The sequence below is a fragment of the Cydia strobilella genome, chromosome 3 (assembly GCF_947568885.1).
Source record: "Cydia strobilella chromosome 3, ilCydStro3.1, whole genome shotgun sequence".
Classification (NCBI taxonomy): domain Eukaryota; kingdom Metazoa; phylum Arthropoda; class Insecta; order Lepidoptera; family Tortricidae; genus Cydia; species Cydia strobilella.
This window is the reverse complement of record NC_086043.1, coordinates 7,705,593-7,727,654: the sequence shown is the minus strand read 5'-3', so window position 1 is coordinate 7,727,654 and position 22,062 is coordinate 7,705,593. Positions and strand designations below refer to the sequence as shown.

Here is a 22,062-nt window from a genome sequence, read left to right as displayed (position 1 = left end):
ATTTTGTAAGTAGACATGAAATTTTCATATAGTGTTTTTCTATGCCAGCAACAAAATTCGAAATGTGTGATATTTTACGGTCTCAGTCAATAACGAGGTAGTATGTCTCATGAGCCTTACAAGCGAATTTTTATTACCGCTACACCAAGCAATATAATCTATTTTTACTAAGATAACATAAATACTTATACCAAAATTAAGGCTTGGAGAATATACAAGAAACCTATTATTTGATTTGTGTGTATGTATTTAGACGGCTATACATTAAAATATTGAGCTAAATATGATATTAAATAAGCGTGAGCCAGTCTTGAAGAACCTTGAGGTGTGAGTATGACTTGCACGTTCTTGGCAGTGTTTTTTTAATACCACGTCGGTGGCAAACAAGCACTCGGCCCGCCTGATGGTAAGCAGTCACCGTAGCCTATGGGCGCCTGCAACTCCATTAAGTACGTTGCCGACCCTTTAAAAACCTGTACACTTCTTTTTTGAAGAACCCCAGGCAGACAAGTATAGGAAAAAGCTTAAAAATGCTTAAATGTGATTTTAACGTACGAATAAATTATAATTTACGATTAATATTACTCATGGAGAGGCACAGATTGTTAAGTAGACTTATATAATAGAGTATAATACAAAATATCAAACAAGAATTAAAAAAACTAACAAAAAACAGCCTAATAACGTCGTCTACATCAAGTAGCGTTCGTTATCTAGTTCTAAAAGAAAACAAATCAAAATAAGGTAAGGTGGGGTAAGACTATCACCGGGTTAAGACTATCACTTGTATTCATGGAATCCTCATACTGTTTGTCTTGCCCCGAGCAAAATAAACTACATATATATGTTAGTCTTACCCCATCACCTTACTTTACCTTCTCTCGTTTTAGAGATACCTACGATGTATACACTAAATGTATAACATCCCTTTGTTTGTTTCTGCTTTGAGGGTATAAAAATCATCATGAGTTGTCATTCCATATTGGGGAAACCTTGTCAATATTTAATGTATGTTCCAGTAAAAATATAAGTACGAGTAGATATGTTCTATGACAGTGGTTTGAAAACGGATTACGTTACATCACATAACAGAACAGGGAAAAGATGTATGATTTTGCGGTACACGTCAAGATATGAAAGGAATCTCATCTCCTAATATGTCGTCGGAACGCAAATTTAATGTACTTACTTTATTTAATAAACCACCTTTTATTACTTTCTGTGACTTACAAAATCAAAATGATATAATTCTATGCATATTTGTTTGATTGTATATGAGAAATTGGATTTAAAAAGAGGTTCCATGAATTTCGTCGCCAAAAAAGTTTAAGAACCGCTGCCTTATAATATTATACTACTAGTACAATGCATTTAATCTGATAGTGCTTCTTAATAGTATGGATCCGCATAATCACAGAAAATACAGTTTTCTAAAAATGTGAGGATAAGCATTAGGGTCGAATAAGATAAGAAGGTAATAATTGTAAAATCTATCAAATTCTTTACAGCTGTTTTCAAATATAAATTATTTTAAACTGAAAAATGGTAGAATATATTTCATAAACATCATTAATGTTAACTAGGTTTAAATGAGGTACAAATATATTTTCGGTAAAGTAAACTATAAGGCATAGGTATGTACTGATAATGCAAACTTACCTTCTTCAATCTGTTTAAAATTCTAGACGCTTTCAATAGAATGAAAGCGAGTATAGACTTCCGATAGAATATTAGCTTCGTATTTGACGCCTTTCACCTTAGATAGCTTTTAAGACTTGAGAGAAGATTTATTCTTAGTTATACCTCCGCGTTAGTTAAGTCCGCCTTTTGTATATTTGTATTTTCTTTTGTGCAATAAAGATTAAATAAATAAATAAATACCTAGTTCAATTGTTTGTGTTAGTATTTTTTTGTTCATTTCATTGTGACTATCTATTGTCAAACGTAAATAAGAAATTAATCTACTAATAAATCTTGTATTTAAACATCATTGGTTGGTTGAGTAAATTGTTAAAAGTACAAAATAAATATACGTTCCGAGGGATCTAAATATTTTAGGCATCAATGGGGTTGGCCGGACGAAGTGCTTAGCAGATGGCGCCAGCATAGCTTGCCCTGTCAATCCCTAGAACTGTGTCGTTTTTGTGTCAAGATAGGCGTATGTTCTTAAGAGACTTACGGAAGTTAAGCCCTTTTGACGGTACCATTGTTGTACCAAAAAAAGTTAGTACTGAGGCCATTAGATAACTAGGGATATTATATGACCTCAACAAAGAACTTTCGTAGAAACCAGTCTCATCGAGGGGACTAATTGATGCGTTCACATGCAGTTATAATTTGATTTAACAAAACTGGCACTTATAAATACATGCCAATCACTAATGCATTTTTTAAGCAAATATATCATGGTTTTGCGAGAAACAACATACAAAAATGTTATTTATAGACCATATTTCCATAATAAACCGTAAATTACCAAGGAAATTTCCCTGCAATTTATGAGAATTATACGGTAATTTATGGAAATTTACGATAAATTCATGAAATTTAAGTGAAATGATCCTGGTTTTAACGTAAGGACAAGGAACCTTGTATTTCTAAAATATTTCATCCTTAGAAAAAAAATAGTTTCTATACAAAAACCACGCGCTTTTAGATAAATTGCCAGTTTGGGTAATGTTACCGTAACATTACCGAGAATATTCTCTCAATCGGAAATATTCTCGGCAATTTCCCATCACTAGTCGGGATAGATTTACTTTGAAAATTTAGTTACAGATGTACTTTTGCAGTGGGTATAAACATGTCATACGTATAAAGACGCTAAATAATAATAATCAATAAAAAATTTATAAAGTAAAATAATTAGGTATAAAGTAATAAATGAAAGCAGCCTCGGCCCTTGAAACTCAAAGCTGCCTAAAACAAGAATTAACAATCTAATTGGGGTATAATTTTTCGTCTTGCCTTGATTTTAAATCGAGAGGCCGATATCAAGTTTAATAAGTTTCCAGAGGGGTTTCACATGTATTACCAAAGTTGCCAAAAGGGTGTAATTAGGGCTAATTCTAGGAGCTGTATTATATGCATTAGAACCTCAATGAATTCACGTGAAACGGTTTCAAATGATTTGGTTTCCTCCCATGAACGCTCCGGCTATGGAGTTTTTCCTCGAGACAAAAGAATGGGGTTCATCAAGAAAAGAGGTTACGGTAAGAGGGCTGGAAATATGCTAACACTTAAGGGGCCCACTGACTACAGTCCGCCGGACGATATCGGCCTGTTGTTCGGAACTGTCAAATTTTTGTTCTAACTGACAGGCCGATATCGTCCGGCGGACTGATAGTCAGTGGGCCCCTTTAGTCTTTAAATTTACCTACACTTATTTATCACAATCATGGTACAAACATATAAAAAATATCCCCGGCATACCATATCTATGTCTGTAATTAGTTTATGTAGCTTCAAAATACAACGAATTTAAGTTTTTCATACAAAACTTGATTTTGCTCTATTTCGTTTGTTTTATAAACTGGAGCTAAATAAACTAATTTCAGACCTAGACATACCTCATGTCATTGTATATGCAAAGTTTCATAACAATCCAACACGTAGTTTTAAAATAACTACGTTTGTATGGGAAGGTGCAATTCGGCCGAGCTTGAAATTATTTTGATTTGTGTTAGGTATTTGAAAGCAGAAAAAAGTACGTATTTATGTAATAATATTGTCAACAAAAATTATTATTCAAGCTTCAAGGCACATAATCAGTGTATTATAACTATCTTAATTCAAAGAATCATTAATCCTAAGTATTACATCAGCAAAATCAGATAATTCAATAATTCACTAAGTTGTAGCATGTAAGTAATTAAATCAAACCATTATATTTTCAATTCAATTCAATTCAATTATAGCCTGTAAGAAAATATAACATAATCCTAAAACTTGTAAAAAATAATTAAATTTCATGTATGAATAATTTCAGAACAAATCATGAAGTCTTAAAAAATAAAAGTATTTATATTTATGTACAAATTCAACGTATATTAGAAAGGAGAACATAATTAATTAGTCAATGAAAATGGATACCACTTAGCATGATGTCACAGTAAGCCGCGAGGCTGATTTAATTTTTAGGGTTCTGTAGAAACACTCCGTCCGTCTGTCCGTCCGAGGCTTTACTCCGTGATCGTTAGTGCTAGAAAACTGCAATTTGGCATGGATTAAAGATCAATCATGCCGACAAAGAGGGAAATGAAAAACGAGAAAAAAAAATTTAGGGCACCTCCTACACGTAAAATGGGGATGTTTTTTTTTTACGTTTCAACCCTATGGTGTGGGGTGTCGTGGGATAGGTTTTTTCGAAATGAACGTGTGTCTTCAGCAACACATTTTTGATGAAGTTAATATTTTCGGAAGTAATCGCAGAGCAAGATAAATGTGTCAATCCTTCTGCTTGTTACATGATACTGACTAATAGTCCCCGTTCAAGGAAGCCTATTGTTACGCGAAACTCTGCGCAGGGGGCGCCACTACCACAATCTAAGGGTCTATTGCAAAACAAAAAAATCGAAATTTTGTTATCTAATATCTCTGTCACTCTTGCATATTCGAGCGATAAAATAAAATAAAAAATAAAAATAAAAATCATTTATTGCAGACTAAAAGGTCCATACATGGTTAGTAAACATTACAATCTTATTACTAGTGTTAGTAGCGCATAAAAACTAAAACTAAAAACTAAACGGCGAGTGCATGCAGCCCCTGCCAACGGTTGAGCATGGGGCCATTTTCGCGCTCCATGAACACGCCCAGAATGCTGTTGGGGCTGCCGCGCAGGCGACGCATCAGTGAAGCGCACCTCTTGCGCATTATCGCCGCAAAGCTGTCAACTTGTGCCTCCGCAAACATACCAGAGGCACTACAAAATCGCGGCAACCCCATCAACACCCGGAACGCGTTATTATATTGGACGCGTAGGCCGTTGTATGCCCTCTGCGTATAGTTGGTCCACAGGCTGCATGTGTAAAATGACTGACAGTACGCTTTGAAAAGTGTAGTCTTTACGTGTACAGTACATTTCGCGAACCTGCGGGCCAACATGTTACATCGGACAGCCAACGACCTACGCTCTCGCTCAATATCCAAGTCGTCACTCTGGTCGTCAGTTACCCAGTGACCCAGGTACTTGAACTTAGTGACAAAGTTTAGAGGGACATCGTAGAGTGTCACTAGCGGTACAGTCGGGTAGCTTTTTCTACCAGCTTTAAAAATCATCACCTCGCTCTTTTTAACATTATACCTGAGTCCATGGGTCACAGCATAGGATTCACATATTTTAATCAGCCTCCTCATTGCGTCGATTGAAGGGCCGAGCAGCACCATGTCGTCAGCGTAACTGTAATTGTTGGCGGCGACTCCGTCAATGCGGCATCCGGCATAGGTACTGCTCAGCTCCTCAATGAGTTGGTTGACGTACAAATTAAACAGTTTGGGAGAAGACAGCCCACCCTGTCTTACCCCACACATCAGATTATAGTGACTCGAGATCGTGTTACCCCATCTCACAGAATTATTTTGATGTAAATACCAATATTTAAACAGAGCTATCACTTCTTTAGGAACACTTGTCTCATTCCGTAACTTGGCCCATAACATATCATATGATACAAGGTCGAATGCCTTTGATAAATCCAGGAACACACCATAAACCACACACATAAACCAAATAAAGAGGCAGATTTCGGAATTTCGAAATTCAGCGAAATTTCGGATTCACGTTTCCCGGTTGGTTTTCTGTAAATGAACTGCCTTGGTGCATCAATGTCATATTTTATTATCTCTGATAACTTGTCAAAAAACTGTAAAAGGCACAGTATGTATAAGTTACTCTATGGTTCACTAAACGGGCTAGTGGTGCACTCTGGTGGCAGAACATTGCAGTAATACCCCCTATTGTCAAGTTTTAATTCGAAGCAGTACTTTCCACCATATTTTTATTTCGGCCAATTAATTAAATCTGACCCCGTCTGGCAGAACATTAATCAAAGTAAGAAAGCATTTAAAAAGTTTACGGCTGTTATGGTATGGTTTATGGCCGGCTGAATTAGAAGTTGGTCAGAAATTGGAGGGAAACTTATTCGAGGGTTTGTGAGGAACTCCAAGAAGGCTATTGTTGACTTTATTGAATACCTGCGGAATATGTACAGTTAACTTTAAAAGTTGCTGATCGCTTTAGTGCATTTAAAGGGACGCTGGGTTGGACTATAGGTATTTAAGTTTACTGTGAAATTATTGTGTTGCAGAGAAATTCGATCTTTTATTTATTTTCGTTCATGATGAGGTAATTTTTGCCTCAATTGTATTTTTACAATATACTGTAATTAGTTACCTATTTATTTGTAATACAAGTAAAGCAAATTTCCAATTTCAATTGAGTGGCGGTGTTGTAAAACTGACGGAAGGACACGGACCTGAATTGGGAATTATCTTTTTATACGTATATCATTATAACACAAAGTTCGTATTATGTGAGAAAATATAAAAATGAGTAAAAATAATAATATTAATCTCAAAAATGTAGCATGTTTCAACGACACTCATGTTCGCACTGGAGCAGCCCGTTAGCCCCGCGCCGCCATGCTACCACAGCATCACGCTGCACCTGCTAGTCCATACCCCGAAGTTAACGGAGTTCAATAACAACACGGTGTATAAAAAAATGTTAACAACGACTCCATTTCCGAAGACATTTCCTTGGAACTAAATTGTATTGGTTTTTGGTTTAAAAAACTCGAGTGAGACTCCGGGATACCAGCCCGCCGCTTTACCAACTAGCTACCGAGACTTACCCGTTAACAGCGAATATTTCCTCCATATCCTTAAGTGTTTTTATCAACTTTTCCTTTATTTCTAAGCATTATAAATGGATTTGATTCAAAATTATGTTTTCTTTTTGTTAAATAAAATGAATATTGTAACCATTTAAATGCTTTTACATATGGCTTTATATAAAATAAGAAGTTAAATCAAGGTTAGACATGCAGTGCAAGCGGAAATCTCCGTAAATATTTCTTGTGAAACGACAGCGAAGCACCAATTAAGTTTTATATCTGAACTTGACATCTCAAGTGAAAATAAACAACACTGTTGAGTTTACAGCCGCAAGTAACGACTATTAAATGAAATAAACTCCACAAATGCTTGCTTGGTTTAGAATTACGATTTCTAGAACGATCTATAGTTTGGTGAATGGTTTTCGTACATAAGTTTAATCAAAACAAAATGCTCACCAATTTCGAAATATTAGGTACCTTCTCTAAAATTAACAAGACGTTTTGCATGTTCAGTTTCTCGAGGTTGCCAGTGTTTAAAAACGGATGTTTAGTATTTATTTTACAGGATTTGTGGTTTACATCGCGTTTACGTCTCATTATTGCTGCCACTATACAGATTTTTATCATGACCATTGTATAATACAACAACAAATTATTATTACATTATCTATTGTTACAAAACTATTCCAAATATGTATTAAGAGAAATCATTACAGTACCAACCGCCTATACAGATCAAATAGCTCTAAAAGTAACCCTAATAACGACTTGATAAAACAAATTAATTTGGTTAAAAAATATTCATAACACTGCCTCTCCCTAATTTATCTGTTACATATGGGAGTACTCTAGAAAGCAGAGGCCGAACATTATGAAGGTTGACTAGTATAATCTCGCAGCAAAATTGTAGGTCATTCTTATTTGCATTAGGTCAAAATGGGATTTAATTTCATCATTTCCTTTCTTAGACATTAAACTCAAAGGAATTTGAGCTACTTATTTAAATCAAATTTCGGAATAAGGCTTAGCAAGTTAAACTGTGTTTTAACTTTTTGTTCGCGGAAAATTACGTATAATCACTTTTTATGGAGTTATTTATCAGTGATTGAAACGTCGTCTCTTCAAGATTTCCATCGTTTTTGATTAACGTGTCAAAAGTTCCCTGATGTCACCGAATAAGAAATCAAATTATCTTTGATTGAAAATGGGATAAAAGCAAGAAGACGTCCAAATATAAATGGAATTAAAATCGCCAGCTGAATCACGGAAAATATAATTTCGTGCCAAACATATAGGGATAGTATTTTCAGGAATTGGTATTTGCCCAATTAAAGTAGGTAGGTACATATAACTACTAGGCGTCTTTTAAAGTTTGATACTTTGTTAATGATTACGTAAATTGTAAAAATTAAAATTACAAATAGACATTTGTAATTTTATTATTTTGTCTACACAATAATATACAATTTACAAAAACTCTTTGTATAATGTTTTGTTTTGTGTGTATATTGTTCTAGGTTAAACTTTAAGAAATGTATGCTCTTGTAACACCTACTGACGTTCATAAATTTATGAATTTAGGTACCTAAAGAAAAAAGTTTATGTTCTAATACCCAACAAAATAATCAAATAAGTACTAATCAGTCAGATCACTGCCTGATTAGTACTTATTTGATTATTTTGATTATTTTGTTGGGTATTATGATATTCAGGCCACAATCTTCTATCAAGAAGATTGTGGCCTGGCTATCATGTAACAAGTACCTACTTTTCTGATACCTAATTATGAGTTTTGTGATATGCCCCTACTTTTGCCTAAGCATAATGTTAAAGTAGATTTAATAACAAATTTCAAGTTTGTATTTGCTTGAATACCATTTTTGAAGTTACCCACTACTAAGATACTAACGTTGATATAACGGTAACAAATAACAATACTACCTGTTTTATAATAAAATCGATGTGTTATAATGCTTTCTACTTCGATAAATATTTTCATAAAACTGTTGTTCCAATTGAATTAGTTTAATCGACTGATTACGCTCTTTAAAAGAGTTATAGAGCTAAAAATATGAAATTAATTAATTATTAAAAGAGCTATCTTAAAATATAATATTTCAACCCGTTGCCAGTTTAAAACTTCGATAGTTATTCGGTTTTACTATATCTACAGCGAGCTGCAAAACTGCATACCCGCTATGAATGAATTCCATTCATAAAGTGGGTATGCACTTTTGTAGCTGTGTGTACACAGTGTACGTACACTAACTATAATAATATACATTTATGATTTAACGGCCTCCTAGCCTAGTCGACCTGCCTACGAAGCCGGAGGTCCCGGGTTATATGTGTGTCCATCACAGATGTTTGTTTGTTCCTGAGAGCTATGGATGTTTTCTACTTATTTATCTACATCTACATATACATACATACTGTATAACACAAGCCTTATTGAGCTTACTGGCGGGCTAGGTCGATTTGTGTAAGATTGTCATAATATTTATTTATTTATTATATTTTAAAATAATAATATCTATGTATTTTTCTAGGTGCTGTTTGCTGTGATGAAGAGTATCGCTTGGTGCGTCACCTCATGCAGAACTACGACGCCTCAGTACGTCCCGTGGAGAACTCCTCGCATCCTCTCCTCGTTACCTTCGGAGTCTCGCTCCATCACATTATTGATGTAGTAAGTACACAGATCTCTCAATATCAAAAGTGCGACCAAAATCGGAATGATGTCAAGAGCCATTTGAAGTATTGAATTCAGAAATAATGCGTGATTGCGTAAATTATTTGCCTATATAACAGTATTATATATATAACAGCTATAACTGCTTTTTGCATTTGTCAGTCCGCTAACCGCTAATATTTCGCTAGAATCTCTTTCTCTTTGTTTTTCTTGTTTTATTGTGATAAATAAACTTATTGTTAGATAGGTACCTTAGAAAACATAAGTGGAAAAGTGAAGAGGAAATATTTAATATCTTTCAGGATGTTATTTCTTCTCGCTGCGGTAAAAAATTGTATGTGCTACACGAGATCAACGTTTTTATATGTATTATCTCGTGCTTTTGATTCCCTTGCTACGCTCAAGATTCTTTTATATAGAATATTTCGCTTTGCACGAGAAGATAACTATTATTTATTGATTTATCTTGTATAGTAGATATTATTGTTACATGTAGGTACATGATTTATGTCTGTGCTATCAATTTCACGCAACTTTTAAGCGTGCTTTTTTAGGTCAAAAGGCCTGATTAAGGATGACTCACGCTAAACCGGGCCGGGGCCGGGCCGGAGCTTCCGGCGCTTCGTTTTCTATGGAAAGAACCACGTGATCACCGATCAGCCGTCATAGACAATGACGTGTCGGACGCCTCAGCCCGAGCCCGGCCCTTTATCCGGTGAATCAGTGTACCTATTTACGCGCCTCTGTGAACCTCAGTAAATAACAACGTCTTTATTAATTAAGAAATATGTACATATTTACCCTGAGGCAGGTTCTTGAATATCGCATTATGTATGTATAACATTTTTAACTAAGTAGTGAACATTATCTTAGAATAAAGCGAGGAACGCCTCGCCTCCGCATAGGTAGACCTTTTTACTTGACAATGCGACGTAGAGTATGGGGTAATTGCGCATTCTGAAGATTCTTACGTCAATCGATACGTCTTAATTGTCCGAGTGTTACTAAATTTATAAAATAAATGGGTATTTGTAAAAAAGAAAAGATGAATCGACATATTATATAAATATGTCGAGTGTGGTATAATTTTGTAGAGATTTGAAAATCATCTACATATAATTCTACTTATAAGTTTCCAGCAGCGGCCACGGCACACGTACAACGAAAGAGCTGAAGTGCACGTAATGGCGCGTTCCACCTGGAACATCAGGGGTTGAGGGGTTGTGAGGTTGAGGGATTGGGAGGTTGAGAGATTGGGTCAGCGGTGGGGTGGAGAATGGATTTAGTGACAGGAATGGTTACTCAGACACACGGTTTAACCATTTGGAGGTGTTGATTTTTTGTCATTTGATAATTATTATTGTCAAAACAGACAAGACATGAGATAAAAGATGTCTTTCTTAACAAATGCTTTTACGTTACCGCACAAGTCACGCAGCTAATTGTGCGAAAGAAGAGCGCGACATATGGATTCTAAATGTTTACAAATGAGACTAACTAGCGAACTAATTTGTAGTGAAAATATAATTCATTAATTTGTCATTGAACGCATTTCCTGAAGTGTTAAGTAGAACACGCTTTGCTGGCTATTTTCGGAAGTTGGGAGGGAAATGATGAATTTCCGCCGCCAGCATCTTATTTAATGGAATAGGTACCTCCCCACGTCAAATACGTCAATCTCTATTTCTTATTGGTAACTTGCTAAATTTAACTCTATGACAGAAGACTCATAATTTTAAACTAACACGGGATACTTTACGCGATTAAATCCCGTGTTGGTTTAAAATTATGACAGAAAATTTGGTGAGGATTATCGGATAGGAGGATAATTATATATAGAATATATAAAAGGGGGGAGGGATGGGGAGGGTTGATTAATATAAATTCGGTCTATAACGTACCTACATATAGCAAATGAAAAAGTCTTCCATTAATTATGACAAGATTTCCATATATTTATTTCAGAACTCCTGCGCTAATAAGAACAATTATTCTTTTAAAAATGATAGCATATAGATAGTTGTGTAGGGATAGCGTTAAATACTCATGTACTTACAAAAATTTAATTGGGATTTTAATCGCATCGTCACTGATAGCATGTGTCATGCCCACTCAAAATCACAAAATGTAGGTAATAATTATTTGATATTAATCTGATATTAATTTCTGCGATCGCCGATTCTTGTAAGGATGTATGTTCCGAAAGATGTAGGCGGGAAGAGCGAGGGTGTCCTTCATCTACCAGTGAACGACATGACTATTGACTAATATACAGTAGATTGCTAACCAGGGGATGAAATGATGCCTTTCACCCGAGTTAAACACTCTTTTCATTTCGAATACGAGAAAAGTAAAATACATGTGTTTTTTTAAAAACATGACTAAGTATAATTTTTTATATCATTTCTTGAGAGTACTTTCAATTAACGATTTAGGTGAAAGTATCGTTATTTATGGAATGGCGAGTGGATTATCAAAATGGAAATTGTATAACAAATCCATTTAAAACCAAATTACAATTGCTTATCATAAACAAATTAAAAAAATTGTACTTAGAAAGTTAAATGCTCTAGTGCAGATAGTATCACTTTCTGCACACTTTTTAGAACAACAATGACCTTCTTTCAGAGCATGAGAAATGAAAGACAATATAATTATGACCATCATTGTTTGGTCTGACTTGCTCTGGTTGGTATTTATTTAGAAATAAATTGAATTGAGTGGATTCTTAGCTAAGTGCAATAAAAGTGAATTGAATGAAATTTTACCAAAATTTATATATATATATATATATATATAAAACAAATGTAGCAAAGGTATACCTATTTTTTGTGTGTGCTGTTTACCGGAAAATTACTAAGTACTTACAAGGTACCTGTGATGATGTGTAGTTGGTACGTCAAACGGAAATTTTCCTTTATCTAAAACATGTTTGTTTTTTTTTCGATTACAAAAAAAAGTATCTCACATGGATATGGAGATCTATATACCCATAGGAAACATCTCATTCACCTCATCTGTCCCTCGAGATAAGCATAATACATGGCTTGGAGCGAACTCATAGGAATAAGGTGGCAATTCTTTATGTACTTACGCAATTTCTTCGAAGCCTTTTATAGGGTAATAGGTTAGTATATCAAGATGACATTCAATCAACATTCAATTTAAATTTGCTTCAATTATATGTAATGCAAAATAATGTAAGAAGTAATTTTAACAGAAAGTGTAGTCCACAAAACAAGCTGGGTCAAATTTTTGATAAGTATACCTATAAATTTGATATAAGTATATTTCTGCCTTTCCTCATCTTACGACATTTCTGGTGGGAATTCTTTTACGAAAGTGACTGCCGTTTGAACTTTCAAACCCGACGGGAAACCTACCCTTTTTGTAATTAATCTTTATGAATAAGTTCGATTGTTAGAAGCTCTAAAGCAGTCTAAAGATTTGTAAATTATCGATTGCTTAAAGCCACAGCCGATATCAACGCTTCCTCGTGTCTTCAAAACCACGCAAGTGTTCATTTAGTAACTTCGCTCAGAACGCTCAAACGGTAACAGACTAGGTACATTCGTCACAAACGTGAGCGCTTCTACGAGTAAATCGATTTACTTTATAGATACAGATATGTGTGCTCTAAATTACACTTAGATGCATGATAATGAATGCCCTGAATGGGCACAATGCACGTATGCCAAACGGCGCAACACAACACAATGCATGCATTCATCGCCACTGATTAAACTGTCTCTATTATCATTTTCACCGCATATTTTGGTCTCCGCAATTAGTTCTGAAGTTTTTAATAAACTTCCTTAATGAGTCTACTAAAAAGCTATTATTCGATAGTAGGTTATTTTTCTCACGGATGGAATCAGCTATTCTTTATTATTAAAACATGTAAGGTGACATTCGGATGGCAATTGCAGCAGCTTTACTGTTGCGGCGTTACTGCTGCAGCGTTGACCCAGGCGATGTCACTATCAATTTCCTTATAAAATATGTGTATAAGTGATGGACTAATAGTATTTTATACAATCGTGATATAATAGAGAGCTTTTCAGTCGAGTACCGTGTTTAGGCCACGAAGCTTGCTTAGTAAATCTAAACACTATACTAGAAAATCTAAAGTAAAAAAAAGGTAAGTATCTCAGTGCGCGTGCATAATACATGAATATTGTGATGATTACACAATAAATAGTACGACGCACGACTCCCGCTAGCTTCACTTCGTTGGGCAGTGTCATGGCGAGCGGGGGCTTGGCGGGGTGAAATAGTAGCGCGTTGGTATCTTTTTCACTGGACCGTGGCGCCACGTGATTGGTCAAATTCGTTATAGTTGACTACAGCGTTTGCTTATGAATATTATAGTTGTTTTGGGAGCCCATGCATGAAAAGGACGCAATTACAGTTTGATATACGAAATCTTAATTCAACTTTTACAGTCGACGAGTAGAAAAACGCTTTTTTTAGAAACGGTTACCAGTAATGCGGGAAATTGATAGTGACATCGCCCGCGTCAACGCCGCAGCAGGCAAGTCGTAACAGTAACGCTGTTGCACTTGCCTTCCGAATGTCTTATGCCATCTGCCTTACCGTGAGAAATGTGAATATCCTTGGTAATTACATATATTTCTCGCGGCAATACAGTTACAATTTGAAACTTAACCTTTATAAGGTACTACACGATCATTGAACATTAAATCTTCATCACACTGTAATAGGAATACGTAATGAAATGTAAAGGTTCAGCTAGGGTTCCAAGAATATTATTATTATCGTACCTAAAGACTATTTTCGCAAAACAACTGCGTTCCTTTCCCTCATCATCATTAACTTACGAGTTATTCTCTTGTCGGTGGAGTATCTTCCAGCTTTCCCTATCCCGCGCCAGCTCTTTGACTTTTTGATACGACACGACCCCTTCCTTCCTTTCCCTACCTTCATTTTAATATGATCATGTCATACCAGCGTCTAAACGTAATCTCTCTGTAAGTTCATTTCTATAAGAAAGGGGCTCATCTCCCACAAGAAAATTTTATCGAACGTACATTAGATTAGGTACCTACATGATTTTTACCGTTTTTATTAAATTACTATCTATTTATTTTAATAGAGGTGATTGAAAAGAAATATTTGTTGTAATGATTAGGTACTTAATAGCTAGGAGAATAAACAAATAATTGAACACATATCTATCTATACCTACCTACGTTAGAAAAAGTATTAAGGGTCGATGTAATAAGCGCTTAAGAAGGGAGGCGCATTTAGGATACAGTTTATTTTCATATTATTATTATAACATTTTTATAAGGTTAAATAAACTTGTAGCATTGAGTATTAACTTAGCTAGTCTAGTAAAATAATTATCTATATTCGTGAAACAAAACATGAAAACTATTGTGATATAAATGTATCTCGAATTTAAACCGTTGTGAGACATACTAACAATAAATAATTTCACGGTTACGGCTAGGCTCTCCGAAACATGTCGCGCGAGTGACTAAAACAAGTGAGTAAAACGTGAAATTATCTATGAATTAGTTTTCACATTTTGTTGTTCATAACAGGAAGAAAAAGATCAGTTGCTGACGACAAACTGCTGGATCACGCAAGTATGGATGGACTATCACCTCCGATGGAACACGAGTGACTTTGACGGAATCGGCGTCATAAGGATACCTTTCGAGAGGGTGTGGAAACCCGACATTATTCTTTACAATAAGTAAGTTGCTTCATTTTCGTTTTTTAATGTGAGATAAAAAAACTTTAGTTATAGCCAAATATTACTTTACATGCCAATTTGTCTATTCCAGAGAAAATAAATTAAATTATAATCAGAAATAAAATATCCCACCAAAATCATTTTTAAATGTAAAATGTTGCCAAGACGAAACCATAGGGCTCGCATTGTCAAAAAGTTATCAGATCTCATGTAGAGCCAAGCTTCTAGCTCTACAAGCCCTAAACTTCACAAACTCGATACCTTATTAAAAATATGTGGAAGATTATCATTACTTATTTGTAACTACGAGTACCATTGTGTTCTGTTAGAGCACTGATATTTATATTTCTGGCAATAAACTTTCCTGTTATATTTTAATAAGTCCGCTAGAGAAATTCTACCTAATATTTACGCAAATAATCCTTAAGTAGCTGTTTTCACAAAATAGACAAAATTAACTAAAGAAATAGGACACTGCAAAAGTGAAATCGGGAATTATTAGCGAGCTCGAGTACAAGCCGGCGGGGATTTTCATTATTTTAAAGGCGTATTACGAACGGACGCTCCTTGAGTGTTTTTAACGTGCCGAATTTAATGAAGCACTTAAATTAACATCCATGATAATTATGTAACAGCTTATTCTATGAGAATAGTTAAGAGAAAATTTATCGTGTTTAATTTAAGGCGATTTTAACAGCTTTTTTAGTTTCCCTTTTTACAAGCTTTTTTAGCTTGCAATGTTTGTAGGTAATTTGTCTTTAAAATGCATCTACGCAACCGTTTGTTGGCATCCGATTGAGTTGAAATTTTGTATACCTATTATTAAGCATTAGAGTTAGACCAAGCTAAGTTGGTAGCGATTTTGATAGCCCAGGCAGTGCAAGTGTTATTTAAACGTAATAATTTCATAGAAGTTTGACGTTTAAAATAACACCTGCTCGGTCTGGGCTATCAAAATCGCTGCCAATTTAGCTTATTGTTAGTCTAACTGTATTAATATTATTATGATAACAATGAGCTGATCTGTTGATGGAGACTGGAGGTGGCTCATTGAGTTTGGGTTGGGTAATAAGATTGAAAACAAAGTACAATTGGTGATAAAAACTTGCATCAAACGTGATCATTCTATTTTTATTATTATAAATTCAAATATATACAAGTGATAATACGTCTCCGGTCTTATAAACACGACTCAATGTAGTATTAAAATTTAGTTACGGTGACTGCTATAGAATTGGCCACTACATAGTAAATGGTCACTGCGCCTCCCGCCCCCAGGGCCCGGCTGTCTCGACGGCGACGGGCACGAAGTCATAGGTGGCTTCCAAAGCAGAGCATTTCAGGCGCTTGCTTTTGGCTTAGGGGTATTTCTACTTTTGACGCTGCAGCTCGAAACAGCGATCTGGAAATCATCTTCGTCTGGGTAGAAATCATCCCCATAAATGGTGATTTCCGGGATAAAACTACACTAGGTCTTCCCTCGAAACTCAAAATAATTCCTCACCACATTTCATTTACATCGTGCGTGAAGAACGTGAAGAAACGTATCAGACAGACAGTCACTTACACATGTACATATCTATAATATAGGTAATAAATAGTATTAGTATGGATTTAGGAGCAATAAACTTCCGAACTATTGAATATAGCAAATTATAGGATCTCAGTCAATTCATTGACTTAAGATATTTATTTAAGAAATATGTATAAATGTTTAATCAAATTTAAATTTTTTAGTGCGGATCCCAACTACCGTTCCGCGGTGATTAACACGAACGTGATTGTTCGTCACACGGGCGAAGTGACGTGGCTGAGTCACGGCATCTACGTATCTGTGTGTGACATCAACGTGGAACAGTTCCCGTTCGACGTGCAGCTGTGCACCATGAAGTGGGCCTCATGGACTTACGATGGTTTTCAGGTATTTCAACAATTTATAAGTATATTGTAACATGGAAAACCTGTAGTGCAGCTACCGCGTGCACTGGCCGGTTGTAAAAAAAAGACTTTTAAAAATATGGTTGTCTGTAAAGTCGGTTTATGGACGATAATTTTGCGCGATAACGTCAACAACACAAAACAACAACAACAACAAAAACAAACAGAAACAACAATCAACAACAACAAGAAGAAAACATTGATGAAAAGGCCGTAACGTTACCATGGAGATCTGTCCATAACGCTACCATGGAGATCTGTCCACAACGTGACACTTTTTCGTACATGCTACCGGTGTTCATCGATTTATAAGATGTTATCACGTCAAAAACCATTATTCCTAAAGTTTGATGATTCTGGCACTTATATGCCAAACATATTTCACAACTTGCAATATATTTACAGATGTCCCTATGCATGCCAGGCCAAAAATAACGCAAAGAAACTCTTTTATGCGCTTTAAAAATACCAAAGTGACCAGCAGTAGGCTGTGAATGATTCTCATGGATAATATCTTACTTCATTTCTTTTGGAATTACCAGTTTCCAATCATATTCAGAAGTCAGTAAAGAACTATATGTTCGCTTAAGGCCAGGATTACACTTGTAAGTTTTACTTACGTAAGTAGGGACAAAGCTATTTGCTAGAATGAGATAACGATATTCATATCTCATTCTCTAATATAGCTGTGTCCCTACTTACGTAAGTAAAACTTACAAGTGTAATCTTGGCCTTAGTCTGTACAAATTATTATTTACAACTTTGTAGTCAGGAAATTCAGAAGGGTTGTCCTGGCAACCTTGTAAAAGGTTATTAAACCAGTCGTCATTAGACTGAACATAAACTAAATCGACTGGTACCGAGCGCGATAAAGCATCAGGTACCACATGAATCACGATGATCTTTTACGTTTTATCTCAAATTTAAATGAAGACAAACAGACGCTCCAACGAGCCAAACGCCCAATAGGGTTGTCTAAACTTAAAAACCATTTCAGAGTTGCCTGTCCTGAATGTATTAAAGCTGAGCAAATTTTAATTTGTCCAAAACTCGGACAAGACCATTCGTGGTAGTTCCGTTTGCAACATACACGTCATTTATTCGTCCATCCGTCCGTCCATCATTCAACCAGCATGGTGTTACAAGATGTTCTTAAGGCGGGATTCCACCAGTGTGCGGCACTGCGCGGCACAAGCATTTTTGTACCGAATATGCTTGTGCCGCACACTGGAATTCCGCCTTTATAGTTAAGTAGTTAGTACAAACATAAACCCTACTAGGCCGCAGCAACATTGAACAAATATTTACAGTATTAGCTTAATTTTAAACTAAATTAAACACAACATAATTCGATGTGAGCTATGCACGTCATCGTGTTTACGCGGATGTCGTCGCCGGTCCGAAAGTCGCATCGAACCGGGTTAGTGTACCTTTGAAGGTACCCGAAGAGCGAGCGGATCCCAAAGAGAAGCTCCCTGGTGCTAGTGTGGATGAGGAGGAGTTCACTCTGGTGTCAAGAAAGAAGAAGGCGCGCTCGGCGCCTCGTAGGACTCAGTGTGGTACTGCCGAACCGGCTAATTCTGGCTTGCGGGTTGCTATACCTAGTATGTACTTTTTTGTAAAATTGTAGTAGATTAATAAGAAAGCCTATGCGAAATGTTAAGTAGAACAAAGTCTATTCATTCAAAGAATATTCATATATTCAACGGTAACAGAAATAAGCCACTGTTTCCTTTTTTTGTACACTGATAAGTTAGGGTACTTACTAATAATTTCTGAATTGCAATCGGATAGGTATTCTGCGTTAGTTAACATTTTATTTCATGTGATGAAGAAAAGCACGTCACCGAAATGAAAAATATCATTGAGTTTGAATATTTTAACATTAATTTTGCCAATCTGGTGAAACTTTTTATCTTATTTAATTTTCGCCTCGGTGATCGCTTTTATTTAATAGTTTTAGTGACTTTATTACGGCAAGTTAAACAAAATGTCTGATCCGTTAATTTACATTGACTATGGTAACCATTTAACCATTGCTGTCTTTTAAATAAATCGGCCAAGTGCGAGTCGGACTCGTGCACGAAGAGTTCCTTACATTACGCAAACAACGGAAATAAATCACGTTTGTTGTATCCCACTTGTGTGCCCATGAGTCCCACTTAAATATTTATTATATTCTCTTTTTAGTATTTGGTGTTATAGCAGCAACAGAAATACATCGTCTGTGAAAATTTCAACTGTCTAGCTATCACGGTTAATGAGATACAGCCTGGTGACAAACAGACGGACAGACAGACAGACAGACGGACAGTGGAGCCTTAGTAATAGGGTCCCGTTTTTACCCTTTGGGTACGGAACCCTAAAAACGAAATACTGAAATTTAAATAATCATCGAGTGATTTACCATAACAGTAAATAATATAGGTAATTGGCCTAATATTTTTGGCTAGGAGAAATAAATAATCGTTAAATAAATCATTAAAAAAATCATTTTTCCATCAGGTATCAGCTGTAGGGTAGGACGGGTACAATTGAAACACGTTATGATTGAAACAAGTCAAATTTCTTGAAAATTACAATATGCATGTGACGAAATACTCTGGCTATCGGTCAATCATTCTTAAATCCTGAACCAATAGCGCTCGAGCGTGCGAGCAACGCAGAACGCAGTAGTCTTGATGAGGAGCCGTTAAAAATTTTCTCGGTATAAAGTGGTCCTGTGCTCGCATACTTTTTCGTTTAATTTTTTTACTTATGTTTTGATTACTTGCATTATTCTGGCGTTTTGGATGGGAATTATGAAACACGGTGAAGTGTTGTTTGTAAAAAATATTGGTCCTTGAAGTAAAACATGTGACGCGGGGACGGTTGAAACAACGTACTTGGGGACGATTGAAACGTTTCAAACGTCCCCGTGTTTTCCACAAGTCTTAGAAATATTGATTATTGATATTTTTTCATAATAATACATCCTTTGTGAAAGAGGGAGTGACAGTGATTTTATTATGGTCATGATTGAAACATTTTTATACTTAATTGAAACTTTTGAATTTTGTATAAACACAATTATGTATTTCTATAAAAAATCCTTATCGTCATATCTTGTTGTTGCATTAAAACACGTTTGATTAAGCTATATGTATAAGGTAATCACAACAAATAAGTCTAGATGTCTTACAATTTTTTTTGCATCCCTTTTTTGATCAAGATCTTCAGACGCAGATAAATTGTGAAATGTTTGTAATTTTTTTGCGAAATTTAGTCGATCTCATCATTTAAAAATTATTAGAAATAACAAATTATCTTTCATTTTGACGAATATAAATAAAGGTGTTCCAAACGTCCCCACATAGTGTTTAAAATAACACACCTATTGGGTTAATTGAACCACTCTTCCACATTCTCTTTTCTCATATCATCACGTTACCATGGCGATAGGCTTTCAAACACATTTTATTTAAAAACTAAATAGTTACAGGCGGTTAAACAAAGTGTTTCAAACGTCCCCGTCCTACCCTATTCAGTATTTTAATCACGAGATGGCACTTAATACCGAGAAAGGTGTTATCTTACATTTTTAATTACGAAAAAGGGGAGTCTTTATTTTTTAACTGAGTTTTGCGAAGTAAAACAACACAAAGCGGAGGCTTAGCGGGATACCTGAAGAGTAAATTTTACATTCAAAATGTTTTCCTCATTTGTTGGAAATATGCATGAACAAAGCTCTGTCCTCATTTAAACGGGCTGAGTTGAAAAGGTTATGGCATGAAATCTATTTTTAGAGGGGGGACACGAAAACGCGGTACAGCGCGTTATTTGGGTGTGAGGGGGGTTCAAAAATCTGTACAGTCAGCATCAAAAATAGCGGATCAGACTACATATCAAAAGTATCTACCATTCACAAACAGCTTATCAAAAAGATATAACAATGTAAAACAATTGTATACCATATATTATGGCAAATAAATGTACTTATTTCTATTTCTCTATGTAGAACAATTAGAGTGTAATAGATACTTATGAACGCGAACTCTAGAAAGTTATTAAGGACGGCAGATACTTCTGGCGCGTTGTTTCATCCACTATTAATGTCTACACCTACTTTTACTAATGTTTGATTTTTCTTTATCATATTGTGTGATCTAATTTTAATTTTAACATTCATTTTACAATATTGTAATAGTTATGTACGTGTGATACGAGATATCATTATTTTTTGACATGTAAACCGGTTTTATAAAATAAATGGCTATTTGACTATTATTGGTGCTGACTGTACGTCCATGCGATTGAATAACTCGTATCTCATAAAATTATGTATCGTCATTGCCATCTTAGAGACGAAATATTGTTTAAAAACTCTAATTTCTCAGAAACGGTGTCGAGTAAATTAGAAATACCGCGATACGAGGATATTAATGTTAGCGGTAAATCTCTGCCTCCTACTGCGGTGAGTTGCATGGCCGACCCGCTACGACTTTCTTGGAAAATATTATTTTAATCCTGCATAAAACTGCAGTTGTGCAAAACTAAATGCAAACGCTTTTACTCGTAAAGTACCTACTTGTATTTGAATCAGTGACACGAGCATGGAGCTGAAATAAAAATGGTTTAAAGAGTGTTGGGCTGAAACCGTTTAGGGTTGATACAGGCATAAATACCTTCTTTTTAGGGTTCCGTATCCAAAGGGTAAAAACAGGACCCTATTACTAAGACTTCGCTGTCCGCCTGTCCGTCTGTCACCAGGCTGTATCTCGTGATCTGTGATAGACAGCTGAAATTTTCACAGATGATCTATTTCGGTTGCCGCTATAACAACAAATACTAAAAACAGAATAAAATAGAGATTTAAGTGGGGCTCCCAT

General features: G+C 35.4%; 1 protein-coding gene across 1 annotated transcript in view; it reads left to right on the top strand.

Annotated features, from left to right (window-relative positions):
* The first annotated feature begins 9,394 nt into the window (after window positions 1-9,394).
* Window positions 9,395-22,062, top strand: part of LOC134755808 (neuronal acetylcholine receptor subunit alpha-10-like) — a 48,128-nt gene continuing 35,460 nt past the window's right edge. Inside the window, exons 1-3 of the mRNA XM_063692416.1 lie at window positions 9,395-9,528; window positions 15,102-15,256; window positions 16,994-17,177. Coding sequence (XP_063548486.1) covers window positions 9,433-9,528; window positions 15,102-15,256; window positions 16,994-17,177 — 435 coding nt within the window. The 5' untranslated portion in view covers window positions 9,395-9,432. The remainder of the gene's footprint in view (window positions 9,529-15,101; window positions 15,257-16,993; window positions 17,178-22,062) is intronic.